General features: G+C 62.5%; 3 protein-coding genes across 13 annotated transcripts in view; 1 reads left to right on the plus strand and 2 right to left on the minus strand.

Moving 5' to 3' along the window:
* Positions 1–39: 39 nt before the first annotated feature.
* On the minus strand, positions 40–4,330 carry FASTK (Fas activated serine/threonine kinase). 5 transcript variants are annotated; one of them, XM_003815074.5, is made up of 10 exons: positions 4,104–4,330; positions 2,919–3,341; positions 2,258–2,437; positions 1,978–2,117; positions 1,294–1,507; positions 1,038–1,197; positions 727–818; positions 517–652; positions 329–443; positions 40–248 (listed from the first exon to the last, which is right to left on the minus strand). In XM_003815074.5, the coding sequence occupies exons 1-10, from the start codon at positions 4,183–4,185 to the stop codon at positions 141–143; spliced, it is 1,650 nt and encodes a 549-aa protein (XP_003815122.1). In that variant the 5' UTR covers positions 4,186–4,330; the 3' UTR covers positions 40–140. The 5 variants fall into 5 exon arrangements, with proteins under 5 accessions (XP_003815122.1, XP_008966192.1, XP_008966197.1 ...); XM_008967944.4 differs by having other exon boundaries at positions 1,038–1,507; XM_008967949.4 differs by lacking the exon at positions 2,919–3,341 and having other exon boundaries at positions 4,104–4,260.
* Positions 4,331–4,503: 173 nt separating this feature from the next.
* Positions 4,504–7,065, minus strand: TMUB1 (transmembrane and ubiquitin like domain containing 1). Of its 2 annotated transcripts, none has more exons than XM_003815078.5 (3): positions 6,853–7,065; positions 5,594–6,012; positions 4,504–5,319 (listed from the first exon to the last, which is right to left on the minus strand). In XM_003815078.5, the coding sequence occupies exons 2-3, from the start codon at positions 5,980–5,982 to the stop codon at positions 4,968–4,970; spliced, it is 741 nt and encodes a 246-aa protein (XP_003815126.2). In that variant the 5' UTR covers positions 5,983–6,012; positions 6,853–7,065; the 3' UTR covers positions 4,504–4,967. The 2 variants fall into 2 exon arrangements, with proteins under 2 accessions (XP_003815126.2, XP_003815127.2); XM_003815079.6 differs by lacking the exon at positions 6,853–7,065 and adding an exon at positions 6,183–6,695.
* A 2,237-nt stretch (positions 7,066–9,302) lies between these two features.
* Positions 9,303–12,524, plus strand: part of AGAP3 (ArfGAP with GTPase domain, ankyrin repeat and PH domain 3) — a 58,495-nt gene continuing 55,273 nt past the window's right edge. For 3 of the 6 annotated variants that reach the window (XM_008967950.6, XM_008967952.4, XM_034965267.4), the window contains exon 1: positions 9,848–10,491. In XM_008967950.6, the coding sequence (XP_008966198.2) occupies positions 10,158–10,491 (334 nt within the window). In that variant the 5' untranslated portion in view covers positions 9,848–10,157. Of the gene's footprint in view, positions 9,483–9,847; positions 10,492–12,524 lie in introns of those variants that run through there. The other 3 variants (XM_034965268.3, XM_034965271.4, XM_034965270.4) reach the window with 3 other exon arrangements.

Consider the following 12,524-nt stretch of genomic DNA (forward strand, 5'->3'; position numbering starts at 1 on the left):
TCAGCTCTGCTCCCCGTCCCAAAACTGAGATTCACAACGGGGAAGGAAAGGAACTTTAATGAGAAATCAAAACACAGGGAACCAAAGTGCAAATCATCCACCCCCCATGGGGGGGCCATCCTGAACCCCACATCATCCCCTCAGCCCCCTTCAGGCCCCCAGCGCAGGCCCAGGGCCTGGAGCTTCTGCCTCAGGTAGCTCTTGAGCTGGGGCAGGCCTCTCTGGGACTCCAGTTCCTCGAAGGGTAGCTGTGGGGAGAGGAGAGGGCGGCAGGTTACCCGCAGGCTGGGAGTGAGGATGCGCCACGGGCCAGGCCAGGGCCACTCACCGGCAGGAGCTGGTAGCCCATCAGGCCTAGGTGCCGCTCCCTCAGGGCCCTCGAGCCCAGCAGCACCCTGCCGTCCCGGCAGAAATGCCAGCGTTCCCGCAACACCAGCACCACTCTGCAGGGGGAGGGACGTGGCTCAGGGCATGGCGGGCAAGGTGGCCAGGGCTCCCCCACCCTGCCTCCTTTACCTCTGGGCAGGGTCTCGAGTAGTGGCGCTAGAGGCAGCCTGGCCCTGTGGGCAGGACCTTGGTGGGTATGGCAGGAAGGGGTCCTGGGTCCTCACGGGAAGCACAGCACCAGAGCTGCTGACGCACAGCAGGAAGTCTGGAGGGGGAGCAGGGCCGGCGGCCTTAGCCAGGGCTCCGTCTCCCCGGGCCTGCCGCCTGCCCCTTGCTCACCTGTGCAGTAGCCTGGAGGCACAGTCAGGTCCTGGCGGTATTTCTCCTCCCCCAGCAGCTGGCGCAACCCCTCAGCTACTATGTCCTTGTGACTGAGGAGAAAGGACACCAGTAGCAGGAAGGGCCCGGCACCTCATCCTAATCTGTCCCAGTCTAGTGCCACCACCCTGGGCAAAGCCCTCTGCTGCTTCAGGGCCCAGTTTTATGGTGGCCGAGAGCTCCTTAGCTTTGGCGCTTCATGGTCCCTCTGGCTTTTCCACTCTGCTGGTCCCAGGCTGGCCCCTCCCCTTGCCCCAGGCTGCCCCATCCACCTGTACTTGCAGCGGGCACGGTCGGTGATGAGAGGCTGGGGAAAGATGGGCACTTGCTGCCTTCGGGGAAGGCGGGGACCCCGGTATCCTGGGAGCTCCAGCTCCACGGCCGTGTCCAGCAGGGAGAGGTAGCGACGCACAATCAGAGCATGAGGGGTGCCTGTGGGGAGGCGGGGACTGGGGCTCTGGGCTGCAGGCCACCCTGCTCCCCTGCCTCTCCAGCCCTCGGGCCCAGCCAGCCATCCTAGCTGCGTACCACTGATGTAGTTGATGAAGCCAGGGGAAAAAACAAAGTGCAGGGCTCTGAAGGGCAGGCACCGCAGTTGGCACAGTGACATCAAGATGTTGACTGTAGCCAGGGGTGCCACCCCTGCTTCCCGAGCCAGGATCCTCTCAAGGCAGGGCATAAACTGCTGTTCCAGGGGCAGGTAGTTCAGTCGCCCAAAGGGCAGGACCAACTTCTGTACCACCTGTGGAGGAAGAGCAGTTCATTACCCAGTGTCAAGTATTTCTGCAGTCATCTTTTACAAGCTAAGCCTTAGAGAGGCTTAGCTCTCAGGTTTATAACACTGCTGTAAAGACAGGACAGTCCCTCCGGCCTCACAGTTCAACAGCAAAGCAGTCACGAGCTGCACGTGACTAATCACCAGACAGGCAGAGGGGACATCGCTGTGGGGTCTGGCCCTGAAGACTTCGAGAGGGATGGGTGGAGCTAGGATGCTGCTAAGAGTGCTTTGGGAAACTGCAGATTTCCAGGAATGCATGCTGGTGACAGGAGGTGGGCAAGCCACAGAAAGGGTGTAGAAAAAGATGCAGGTCCCAGGGGACAGAGAGGGTGTGTCTGCTTCAGGAAAAGGATAGCCGAGCTGCACGAGGCGCTGGGCCTGACAAGGTCCCTGAGAATGACAGAGATGCACTGGAGGGTGGGTGGCAAGCCCACCTTGCTGCTGAGTTGCGTTTCCTGAACCACCAGGAAGTGGGCAATGGCTTCCAGAAGCTGGGGCTCCCGCAACCGGTGCCGGGCCAGGTGCTGGGCCAGGAGCACCATCACGTGGGGAGTCAGTTCCTCTGGCCTTGCCTCTGTGAAGAACAGCCTGTCACGCTGGGCCTCAGCCGGACCTCCAGGTGGCTCAATTCCACCTCAACCCAGCCAACTGAGCCCACCTTCCTCCTCCTGTCAACCCTCCCCACCCCCATCTGATTTTAACCCCCTCCAGCACCTGCCAGGCTGCTGATCAGATGCTGCCGTGGATACCGCAGAAAACGGGGGCAGCTTAGAGCAGCTTCCAACCCTTGCCCACCTCGGAGAAGGGGCTGTAAAGGGGGAGGTGGCTTCGGAGGGAGGCGGAGACTTCGCTCCTGTTCCAGGGCACACACCAGGGGACCATCAGATGGAAAGCCTGAGGGGGAGAGGTAAAAGGCAGCCTGGTAACAACAGAGCTGTGCTGCTGTTCTTATCATGGGGTTACTTGGTGAATTCTCCACCTTTCTCCTCTCCCGTTTCCTGAGCGGGAAGGTGTGCTAGAGTTTAAGTGCAAACACTAGAGAAATGTAAAGTATCATGTGGCTATGAGGTATCAAAACGGTTTGTAGGGAGCACATACAAAGATGGCAAATAGGCTTTCATCTCATACCAATTGTGACAAATTATGGTGGCTTCCTAGGGCACTCTATTAGCAGGAATCTGGGGTGGCACCCTAGCGAGGCTGGAAGGAGTGCGTTCGACTCATGATGTCTGCCGCAGACATAGGACGGGAGCAGGAGCAAGCGTTCCTGGGCAAACGCCTGAGAGGCTGGGTCTCTGTCCGTGGTCCTCTACTGTTCTCCCTATTCTTCATTAATACCTAGCCCCCCAGGCGCCCACCTCAAGCCCCTCCTCACCAAGTAAGACTGCAAGGTGCAGACACACGTGGATGGTGTGAATGTCAAAGGAGGGGCAGTTTCGGATGATGAGCTGACTCAAGTCCTGCAGTGTGACCTGCTCCACAGGAGGGGGCCGTGGCCGAGACCCCAAGAGCTGGCCCAGACGACGAAGCGCCACCGAGTAGTGGTGGGCGCGCACCTTGCTGGGGTTCTGGCCCAGCCAGCGCAGCAGCTCCCCAGGGCTCTTCGCCTGTTCCAGAAGCCGCTGCAGTCCTTGCACAGGACCTGCACTGGGGCCTCCTCCAACAGGCCGGTCCCCCCATTTGCTGGGCCCCAAACAGCAGGGCTGTACTGGAGGGATCAGCAGCAGGCCAGACAGCCGAGCAGGGGAGGTCTGAGCAGAGAGCAGGACTCGAAGCATGGAGTTGGGTGATGGAGACCCTGAGGGGCAGCCCAAAAAAGGGGGTGAGGTTTTCTCCAAAGGGGAGAAAGACCTGCTACCTACTGCTTACCTCACTCCTCATTTAGGGGGCCTGTGGTCAGAGCAAGCCTTTGTGACTGCTCTGGGCCTCTTCCCCACCCCGCCCCTCTGCCTCCTTCCACGCCTTTGAAACAGCAATCATAATCCTCAGTGCGCTCAGCGCAGCACTACTTGCAAAGCAATTCCACATGCACCATCTCTGATGCTCCTTACACGCCCATGAAGAGTAGGCAGGGCTGGCATTACCTCATTTCACCGGTGGAGAAACACAGGCCCAGAGCAGCGAAGGGGTTAAGTTAAGCCCGAGGTCATTAACCGGGTTAGTGGTCGCGCCCAGTCTGGAGCCCAGGCGGCACCGGCGTGCACTCTCCCGACCACCTCCCTCTCCCACAGGAGGCGGCGGCGGCACAGAGGGTGGAACGCGGGCTCCGCGGCTGGACGGTGCTGGGTTCCATGCTGGGCGCTCCCACTCACCAGCGGCGTGACCTTGGACAAGTGGCTTCGTCTCTCTAAGTCTCCTCACCCGTGAAATGAAAACGCAGCGCCCACCTCGCAGGGCGCGCGTGGAGCCCGAGTGCACCGCTTTGCGATGGCGCGGAGTCGGCGAAGTCGGGGGCCCCAACACCCACCCCGGCCCAGGGACGCCAGGAGACCGTGGCCGCTGCCGCTAACACCAGCTCCCGCTGCCCTCCCGCAGCCCTCCCCGCAGGCGCCACCCCTACATGACTCCCCGGGCCCTGCGCAGGTCGCTCCCTCAGTCGGTCTCGGGGCCCGGGGGCCGGGTTCCCCCCGCGGCCTCCTCATCGGCTAGCCACCGAGTCCGCCATCTTCCCAGCAGCCCCTAGATAGCCGCCCGGACGCCAATCCCGAAGCAGCTATCGGTCTTCGGAGACGTGGCTCCCGGCAGGCACTGCGAGCCAGGGAGCCGCGAGCCCCGCCCGCGGGAAGTGCGCGCCCGGCGCCGAGGGCGGGGCCGCGGAGGCCGGCGCCAAAGCCAGAGCAGAACGCTGGGGAGAAGGGAAGGCGGAGGGCCAGACCCCAGGCGCAGTCCGTGCCCTTCTCTCCCAAGGGGCGAGGACTCCCCGCCCGCCAGCCCGCACACACTCAGACACACTGCAAGAGTGAAAACTTCACAGTTACTTTAATCTGCACAGGTTCCGGGGAAGTCCTCTACCCCTACCCGCTCCCCTTCACCAGCCTCCCACCGACCTGGCGTCCCCAACTCAGCCCAAGGAGCTGTCAGGGATTGGAGGCGGCTGGGTCCTCCGGCAGAACACTAAGACGGGCCCCGGGGGCGGCCCGGCTCTGCCCGGGGCCGAGGCAGCGACAGCAGATGCCCGACCCCGAGGAGCCCACTCCCAGTGCGGGCTGAGGGTCAGCAGCCCCGGGAGGTGGCCCCGAGCCCCGGCGGTCGCAGGGCGGGGCCTCCGCCAGCCCCCGGAGTCCTCTGCGGCGCAGGGCTGGGCTCCAGGGCAGCGGGAAGAGGCAGGCCGGAGAGGCGGGCCTGGGCAGGCAGCAGCTCCCGCCGCGGCGCGGGGAGCAAGGTCCGGAGGGGCCGGCGACGCTGCCAAGCGCCCGCGGAGGCACTACGGGCGGTACATGGCAAAGGCCAGGAGACTGAGGAGCAGGGTGAAGCCGGCCAGGCCCAGAGTGGCGGTCAGGGGAAAGAAGGGCCGGTACTGGATCTGGCAGTACCAGAGCAGCAGCAACAGCAGGAGCAGCAGGGGCAGCAGCAGGCTGCCGATTTCCAGCCCGGAGGGGCCGGGCTCGGACCCCGGCGGGCAGGGGGGATTTGGGGGACCGACTCTCGTGGACACGTGGCAGTGGAGAACGCAGTTGGGAGGGAGGTGAAGGCTGCCCAGGGTCTGGGTGTCGTCGCCTAGCAGCTGCCCTTGGTAGATGAGTCGCACCTGCTGTTCCCGGCCGGGAAACTGGGTCCTGAGGAGAGAGGGACCTGGGTAAGAGAGCAGGCCTCAGGCAATCCTAGTCCCTGGCCCCGGAGCAGCACTCCCACCCTCCCCCTGCCCTCCACAACACACTGGCCCTGGCCTGGGAGGGGCCGTCGGCCAGGGGAACAAGTACAGTTGTGATCTGGGGCGCTCAGCGCCTCCAGTATAAAGGAGGGCTGGGTCTTAGGTGTCTCTGGGGGCCTTCTGCGACCACTCCCCCAACCCCTGTCTTTAGCATTGCTCCTGCCTCTTGACCTACTTACCTTTTCAAAGAGCCAATGGTGTCGTGGGGCCAGGCCCTGGCCACCTGCTCTGAATCATTGAGGAATTTCAGCCGTAGCACAAGGGGCTCCTGCGGGGAGTCCGGGGCTGGCGGTGTTGCTGTGAACCCCGTGCTGGGCTCTGGCTGTGCAGCTTGACCTCTGTGTCTCAGGCTGGGGGTCTCTGCCCCTGGGGCCTCCCCTCTCATGCTGTCGGTAGCTGCCATGGCTGCGCTGGGCTGGGATGGCGTTGGGGTCCCTGACGGCTGGGGCAGTGGGTCCCCGCCCTCAGCGGTGTGCGTTGAGACCCAGGCAAGGGCCAGCACCAGAAGGCAGGCAAGCACCGAGAAAAGGACGGTCACCTCATCACCCACCCCTTCAATCAGGGTCATGGCGCCTGCCTTGCCCGCCGCGCTACCGAGCTGGAGAGGCACAAAGAGCCCGTGAGGCCCGGGCCCCCTGGCCAGGAGCCCTGGAACCTCCACAGGGTCCTGCCCTCACCCCACCGCGACGCTCCCACCGTCCTCAGCCTCCGTCCCCTCACCCACCCCAGGGTACCGGCTTCTCTGCCTCCCAGTCGCCCCAAACTTGCCTCCGGGTGCCCCTTCCCATCGCCGAATCCCAAGTCCTAACTTTCTGTCATCTGAGCTCGAGGTCTTCAACCAGCTCCCAACTCACCCAAACCCTATCCCAAGGTAAGGGCCTAAGCAACGCCTCTCCTAAACTTCACCCCAACCAAACTTCACCCCCAAGCGTATCTATTCTCCTGCCCACTTCACCCCAGTGTGTCTACTCCTTCACCGACTTCACCCCAGGCTCATCTACTCCGCTGCTAAAGTTTCTAAGAGGTGGGGGTAGAGCCTCTGTGCCCCCACCCCCGCCCCCCGCGTTACGGTTCACCTAAACCCCACCCGCGGCACAGGACTGCTTCCCAGGCTTCCCCCACAGCAAACGTCAAACTCCGCCCCTGGGCAATCTGGAGCCACCGAGCGTCACCACCCACCCAGCTCGGCCCCCTCCAGGTCCCCTCAACCCCACTCCGCGGAGGCCTAACTCCGCGCCTCCTCTGGAAGTCTCTCCAAGCCCCGCGGGCTGCCCGACCCCAGATCCCGCCCGGAATCCGAGACTTCACGTTCCCCACCCCCACCTCTCATCACCCCTCCCACCTTCCCACCCCCCGGAGCCGCAGGAGGGCACGGCGATCCCGGCCCGACCGGGGCCCTGGGCGGCGGGATGGGCGCGGTCACGGCGCGGGGACTCACCGCCCGGCTCCCCCAGCTCCATCGCGGCCCCTCGGGCACTTCCGGGCGGGAGGCGCGGAGGTCGCAGGCACCTGAAGCACCCCTCCTTCCCCGCCGCCGCGGCCCGGGGCATTGTGGAACTTGTAGTCCGGCGCCGCGCTGTCCCCGCCCTCCGCCCTGCGGACCCACGTGTGGGGCTCCACCCGCGGTTCTCTGCGCCTGCAGATCGCGAAGGGGCTGGCGGGGGCGGTTTTGGGGGTTGTGCTACCCCCTAGAGGTTTGGGCGGCAGCAGCGTCCGCCCCCTCCCCTGCCAACAGCCAGGGCATCTATCACACCAGACACCGACGTCAGCTGGAGCACGTCAGAGCACCCGTGTTCGTGATGCAGTGTGGAAGGCTCTGAGGAACTCAGGTGGCCCCTACTCTTATGTCAGAGTGGACGCCAGAAGGCACTTTGGCCACCAAAATTAATTCTTCAGCCCAGAGCCCAATATCCATGGGCTGCCCCACCAGGCTGGCTAGGGATACCCATCCTCAGGGCTGCCCCTTTCCTTGGTCCCCTCCTCCACCTTCGGGACTCCACAGCCCCTTCAGGGCTGTGGAAGAAGCATAGACCTTGGAACCTGGCACAAATCCTGATCCCTTATCCTGTGCTTCTCAGCTATATGACCTTGGGTGGGTTATTGAATCTCTCTGAACATTAATTTCTTCCTTTCTAAAACATACCTCGTAAGTCAATCATAAGGAAGAAATTAGATGTTTTATTAAAAAGTGTAAAAACTAAGGTACATGTCACACAGTAGCTATTCGCTCACCTCCACCCAAACCTGGTCTCAGGAGTCGGGTCTTTGGTGTGTTACTGTGTGGATGGCATTGAATCCCAGGCCTGTGGATATCTGGATTTTTCCCTCTGGGCTCCTGTAGCCACAGAGATCTCACATCCTGGTTTTTACAGGCCAGTCTTGATTTAAAATAATCTATCCTAGTCTTCCCATGGTTCTTGCCTACTGTGGGAGCAAGTGGCCCAAATATTGCCTTAGGAATGTCAGTCTAGATTGATACCATACAGAACTAACCTACCTCTAGTTCCATCCCTCCTGTTCATTCATTTATTCTACTAACATATTTTTTAAAAGATGTACTATGGCCAGGTGCAGTGGCTCATGCCTGTAATCCTGGCACTTTGGGAGGCCAAGGCAGGTGGATCACTGAGTTCAGGAGTTCGAGACCAGCCTGGCCAACATGGTAAAACCCTGTCTCTACAGAAAAAAATACAAAAATTAGCTGGGCGTGGTGGCGGGCGCCTGTAATCCCAGCTACTCGGGAGGCTGAGGCAGGAGAATCATTTGAACGCGGGAGGTGGAGGTTGCAGTGAGCTGAGATCGAGTCACTGCACTCCAGCCTGGGTGACAGAGTGAGACTCCGTCTCAAAAAAAATTACACACACACACACACACACACACACACACACACACTATATCCCAGGCATTGTGCAAGATACTGGGAATAAAATGGTGAATCAGACCCTCTTCCTGCCCTCATGTGGCTCCATATACTAGTAGAAGAGCTAGACGTGTGAACAGCCCAACAGTGCTATAACACGTGTGTGCTAGTTGCTGGGGCAACACATTTGAGGAGCTCTTTGCTCTTAGTGTCTCTCTTGGGAGGTATACCTGGTGCTACTTCCTGCTGTCAATTCTAATTAAGCATCTAAAAGAGATGTTGGATGTTACTTTTAGAATTATACAACATCAGAACTAGGTTTTATGTTCAACCACTATATTTTGCAGATGAAACCCAGAGAGGGCACAAGATATCCTTAAGCTTATGCAGGGAGATAGAAACACAGGTTCCTCAGGAGCTTAGGAGACCCTGTGTGTTGATTAGCTTGCACCAGGTGCTTTGGAAGGTACAAGGAACTCGCGAATAGTGACTGGGTTGATTCTGGGGCTGAGTTGTGTGGGTAATCAAACAGTGGACAGCTTCATGCTGGGAAAAGATCCAGCTTGGCCAGGGAAGTGGAAGTGTGCGTAAGAAGGACGATGTGTGTCACTGATGCCCTAGGATATCTGGGGGTAGCAGATACCCTGCAACATCTCTGGCAGATTTATTGGCTGCGGCCTCTGCAAATGTCACCTCTTGTAGGTTTTAGGAAACGTGTGTGTGTGTTGGTGGGGGGGAGGGGGCTAACAGAACTGCAGCCCACTTTGGCAATGGGACTGCAGAGGAACTGGAACATTTCAGGGAGCTCCCTGGCCCTAGAGGGAGTGAAAGGACAGGATGGACAAGGGGTGAGGACAAGAAAAATTGAGAGCCACGTGGGCTTTGGTTGGTCCCTCCAATGGGATGAGTAGGGGAGAAAGGCATATAATATTTCATCCCTCCCTCTTCTTCCTCTATGTACCAATGGGGTCGGGTAGCATTTAGCTAATCTCCCAAGTCCGGCAGGGGGAGGGTCTTTTAGGAGAGCACTGCTGCAGCCGGCAGTGGAGAGCCTGGGCAGGGAGACAGGGAGAAAACTCCGGCAGCAGGGTGGTCTCTAGGGCTGACCTCGGAGCCTGGGGACAGGGGAGCCTATGCCGCACTGAAGGCGGGACGCTGTAAGCGAGGAGCAGCTGGGCCTGGGCGGACTCCTCGGCCAATCAGCCTCGGTCAGCAGCACCCTCAGGCGCAGGGCACTGTTTGGGCATTGCCTAGAGATCCCACACCCCGCCCAGATCAGCGCAGGGAGGCGAAAGCGACAGCCGGGCGCGGGAGGAGACCAGGGCAGCTGTCTCCTCCGCGAGGGTGGCCCTCGAGGCAATGCGGGTGGGGGCTGGTGAGGAGGCGGAAGGGCCGAGGCTGAGTGGGAGGGGCCGGGGCGCCTGGGCTGGAGCGCGCGGCTCGGGGGTGGAGGCTGCAGAGCCAGCGAGCGAGCGAGGGGCGGGGGCGCCCGGGCCGGCGCGCAGGAGGGGCGGGGGCGGCGGGGAGGGGGGCTCGGGCTGCGTGTGCCGGAGCCGGCGGGGGCGGCGGTGCGTGCGCATGACGCGGGGGGAGGGCCTGGGCCGCGCGCTCCCGGTCCCGTTGTTGTTGCCGCTGGAGGCTGCTCCGAGGCAGCGGGATCACGGCGCTGGGAAGCGCTCGGCAGCGGCGGCCACAGCGTGCGCGGCGGCGCCTCCTGGCCTCGGCCTCCGGCCCCCGGCCCCCGGCTCCATGCGCTAGCCCCGCGCCGCCAGCCCAGTAGTCCCGGCCCCGCCAGCCCCGCGCGCCCGCTCGCCGCTGCTGCCGCCGCCGCCGCCTCCGCCGCGCCGCCCCGGGCCCGCCTCGGGCCCCACGGCTCCGAAGCCATGAACTTCCAGGCGGGCGGGGGGCAGAGCCCGCAGCAGCAGCAGAGCCTGGCGGCTCCGGGGGGCGGCGGCGGCGGCGGCGGCGGCAGCGCGGGGGGCGGCGGGCAGTTCGGCGGCGCGGGGCCCGGGGCCGGGGGCGGCGGCGGCCCCTCGCAGCAGCTGGCCGGCGGGCCCCCCCAGCAGTTCGCGCTCTCCAACTCCGCGGCCATCCGGGCCGAGATCCAGCGCTTCGAGTCCGTGCATCCCAATATCTACGCCATCTACGACCTGATCGAGCGCATTGAGGATTTGGCGCTGCAGAACCAGATCCGGGAGCACGTCATCTCCATCGAGGGTGAGCGGAGCCGGGGGCTGCGGGAGCCGGGGCGCAGTGGCCTCTCCGGCGCCGGCCGAGGGCTCCACAGGCCGTGCCTGGCCATGCTCTCCCTGTCGGGGGTCCTTGCGCGCTTGAGGACCAGGCCACGAGGTTTGCCGATCTGTGTTGCAGAACCGGCGGGCAGCTTCGCCATATCTCGTTCGGGGACACTTTGGGGTTGGGGGTTTTCTGCTGACTGTGTTCCAGGGCGCGAAGGTGGTGTCGCTTGTGGGGGCCGGGACCAGATCTGTCCAGGCCTGGCCGGGGAAGGTGGGCGCGGCAGAGGGCTTCAGCTGCCGGGAGGTGGGGTCGTGACCGGGGAGGCTTCTTAGCCGCTGCCCGGGCCCTGCTCCGCAGTGGGGCGGGGGATCGGAGCCTCGCGTTAGTGGATGGCAGCCTTCCCGGGCCCAGCGCCCGCAGGCCCGGAGGGTGGCGCTCGCCGCGGCGCCCTCTCCCGACGCACACCCCCTACGCCGCGGCGGCCAAGCGGGAGCGGGCCGGGCCTGGCGCTGGGCTGAGGCTCAGCGACCGCGTGGGAGGCGCCGGCAGGTCCATCCGCGCTTTGGCCGGGTCATGAGCCTGACGGGGATCCGCGGCTCCTCGGTCTGGAGGCAGCTGCGGGGCAGCCGGGTGCTGACCGACCTCCAGGGACACCGCACCCGGAGTCGGGGACCGGAAACCCCCGGCCACTGCGCTGCCTAGCGCTTTTTTCTCTGGGCCCTTAGGCCCTGGACTTTCGACCGCTGAGGGCACAGGAAGTGGTGGCACGCTGCTGGCAGATGCCTCGCAAGCCCTGGTGTGGTGGGTGCTGGAGGCACCCGCAGGCACCCCAGTGGCATGGTGACCTTCGAGCGGGCACGGACAGATGGGCCTCACCCTGGGCCATCTGCTTCCTCCCCCAGCTCTGTTTGAAAAGGGACGCCCACCGGCAGGTGGTGGGTTTGGCCTCAGTGGAAATGCAGTGAGAGCCAAGGCCTTTTGCGATAACATGGAGTTATGGGCAGGGGCCTGTCCCTGACTTGGGCCTTAAGGTTAGGGCCCCACTCCCAGCTTCATCTGCTTGCCTGAGGTTCTGGGGGATAGTGCACCTGAACACCTCCCTTTCTGCTTTCAGAGGTCCCCATAGCCGGGGAAGAAGTATTGGGTCTGGGGGGACCCCATGTGGTGCTGGGTTCTATCTTTTGTTGTGACATGACAGTCTGACTTCCTTCTGCCTTTTCCCAACCCGTTCTTATTTCTTTCCTCTCAAGGCTGAGTTCTCTGTGAACTAATTAGGTGACAGAAAAAACTCATTAACGTGGATCTGAGTAAATGGCCTGAATCACCGCTGTGGCTGGGGACTAGGAGATGGCATTTGTGCGAGCCCTGGGCCCCAAAGACAGGAGATGACCAATTTTTCCTCTTAGATCTGAAGAGGGTGGAGGCGGGAGAGACATCGTTGCTGCAGCTTCACTGTCCTTGGAGGAAGTAAAGACATTCCTGATTTGCTCCAAGCTTACCTTCCCCCAGCTCCTTCTGGAGGGCGACAAGCCTTGTGGGCCGGCCACAGGAGGGTGGGGGCACATCTGCTTCCGAGCTTTTCCCAGAGCAGGGAGAGGTTTCCGGGCTCCCCTGGCTCCAGCTTGATGAGCAGCGACCCCTCCTCCCCAGCTCAGGGGAGCCTCTGGTTGAGCATCTTTTGTGATGTGAAGGCTGATTCCTGGGGCGCCCTTGAGTTTTTTTGCCTGATCTTAAATTTAACACAACAGGCAGAATTTCCCCTCCTAGAGCCCTCCCCTGACCGACTTCTCCATTGCGGTTTGGAAATACCCCATGGTTCCGTCTACTAGGCCTGGAAGCTCGGCCTCACCCTCGTGAAATCCCGGGAGCCGGTGTCTCATTGTCACCAGACCGACCCAGCCGCGGCTCACACATCCGTTCTCAGCCCTGCTGTTCCCACTCCTGGGCCCTGCTGCCCTGCTGCCCTGCTGTCCTTCTGTCCTTCCCTCCCCCCTGCCCAGCCTCTCCTGGCA

The sequence above is a fragment of the Pan paniscus genome, chromosome 6 (assembly GCF_029289425.2).
Source record: "Pan paniscus chromosome 6, NHGRI_mPanPan1-v2.0_pri, whole genome shotgun sequence".
Lineage (NCBI taxonomy): Eukaryota > Metazoa > Chordata > Mammalia > Primates > Hominidae > Pan > Pan paniscus.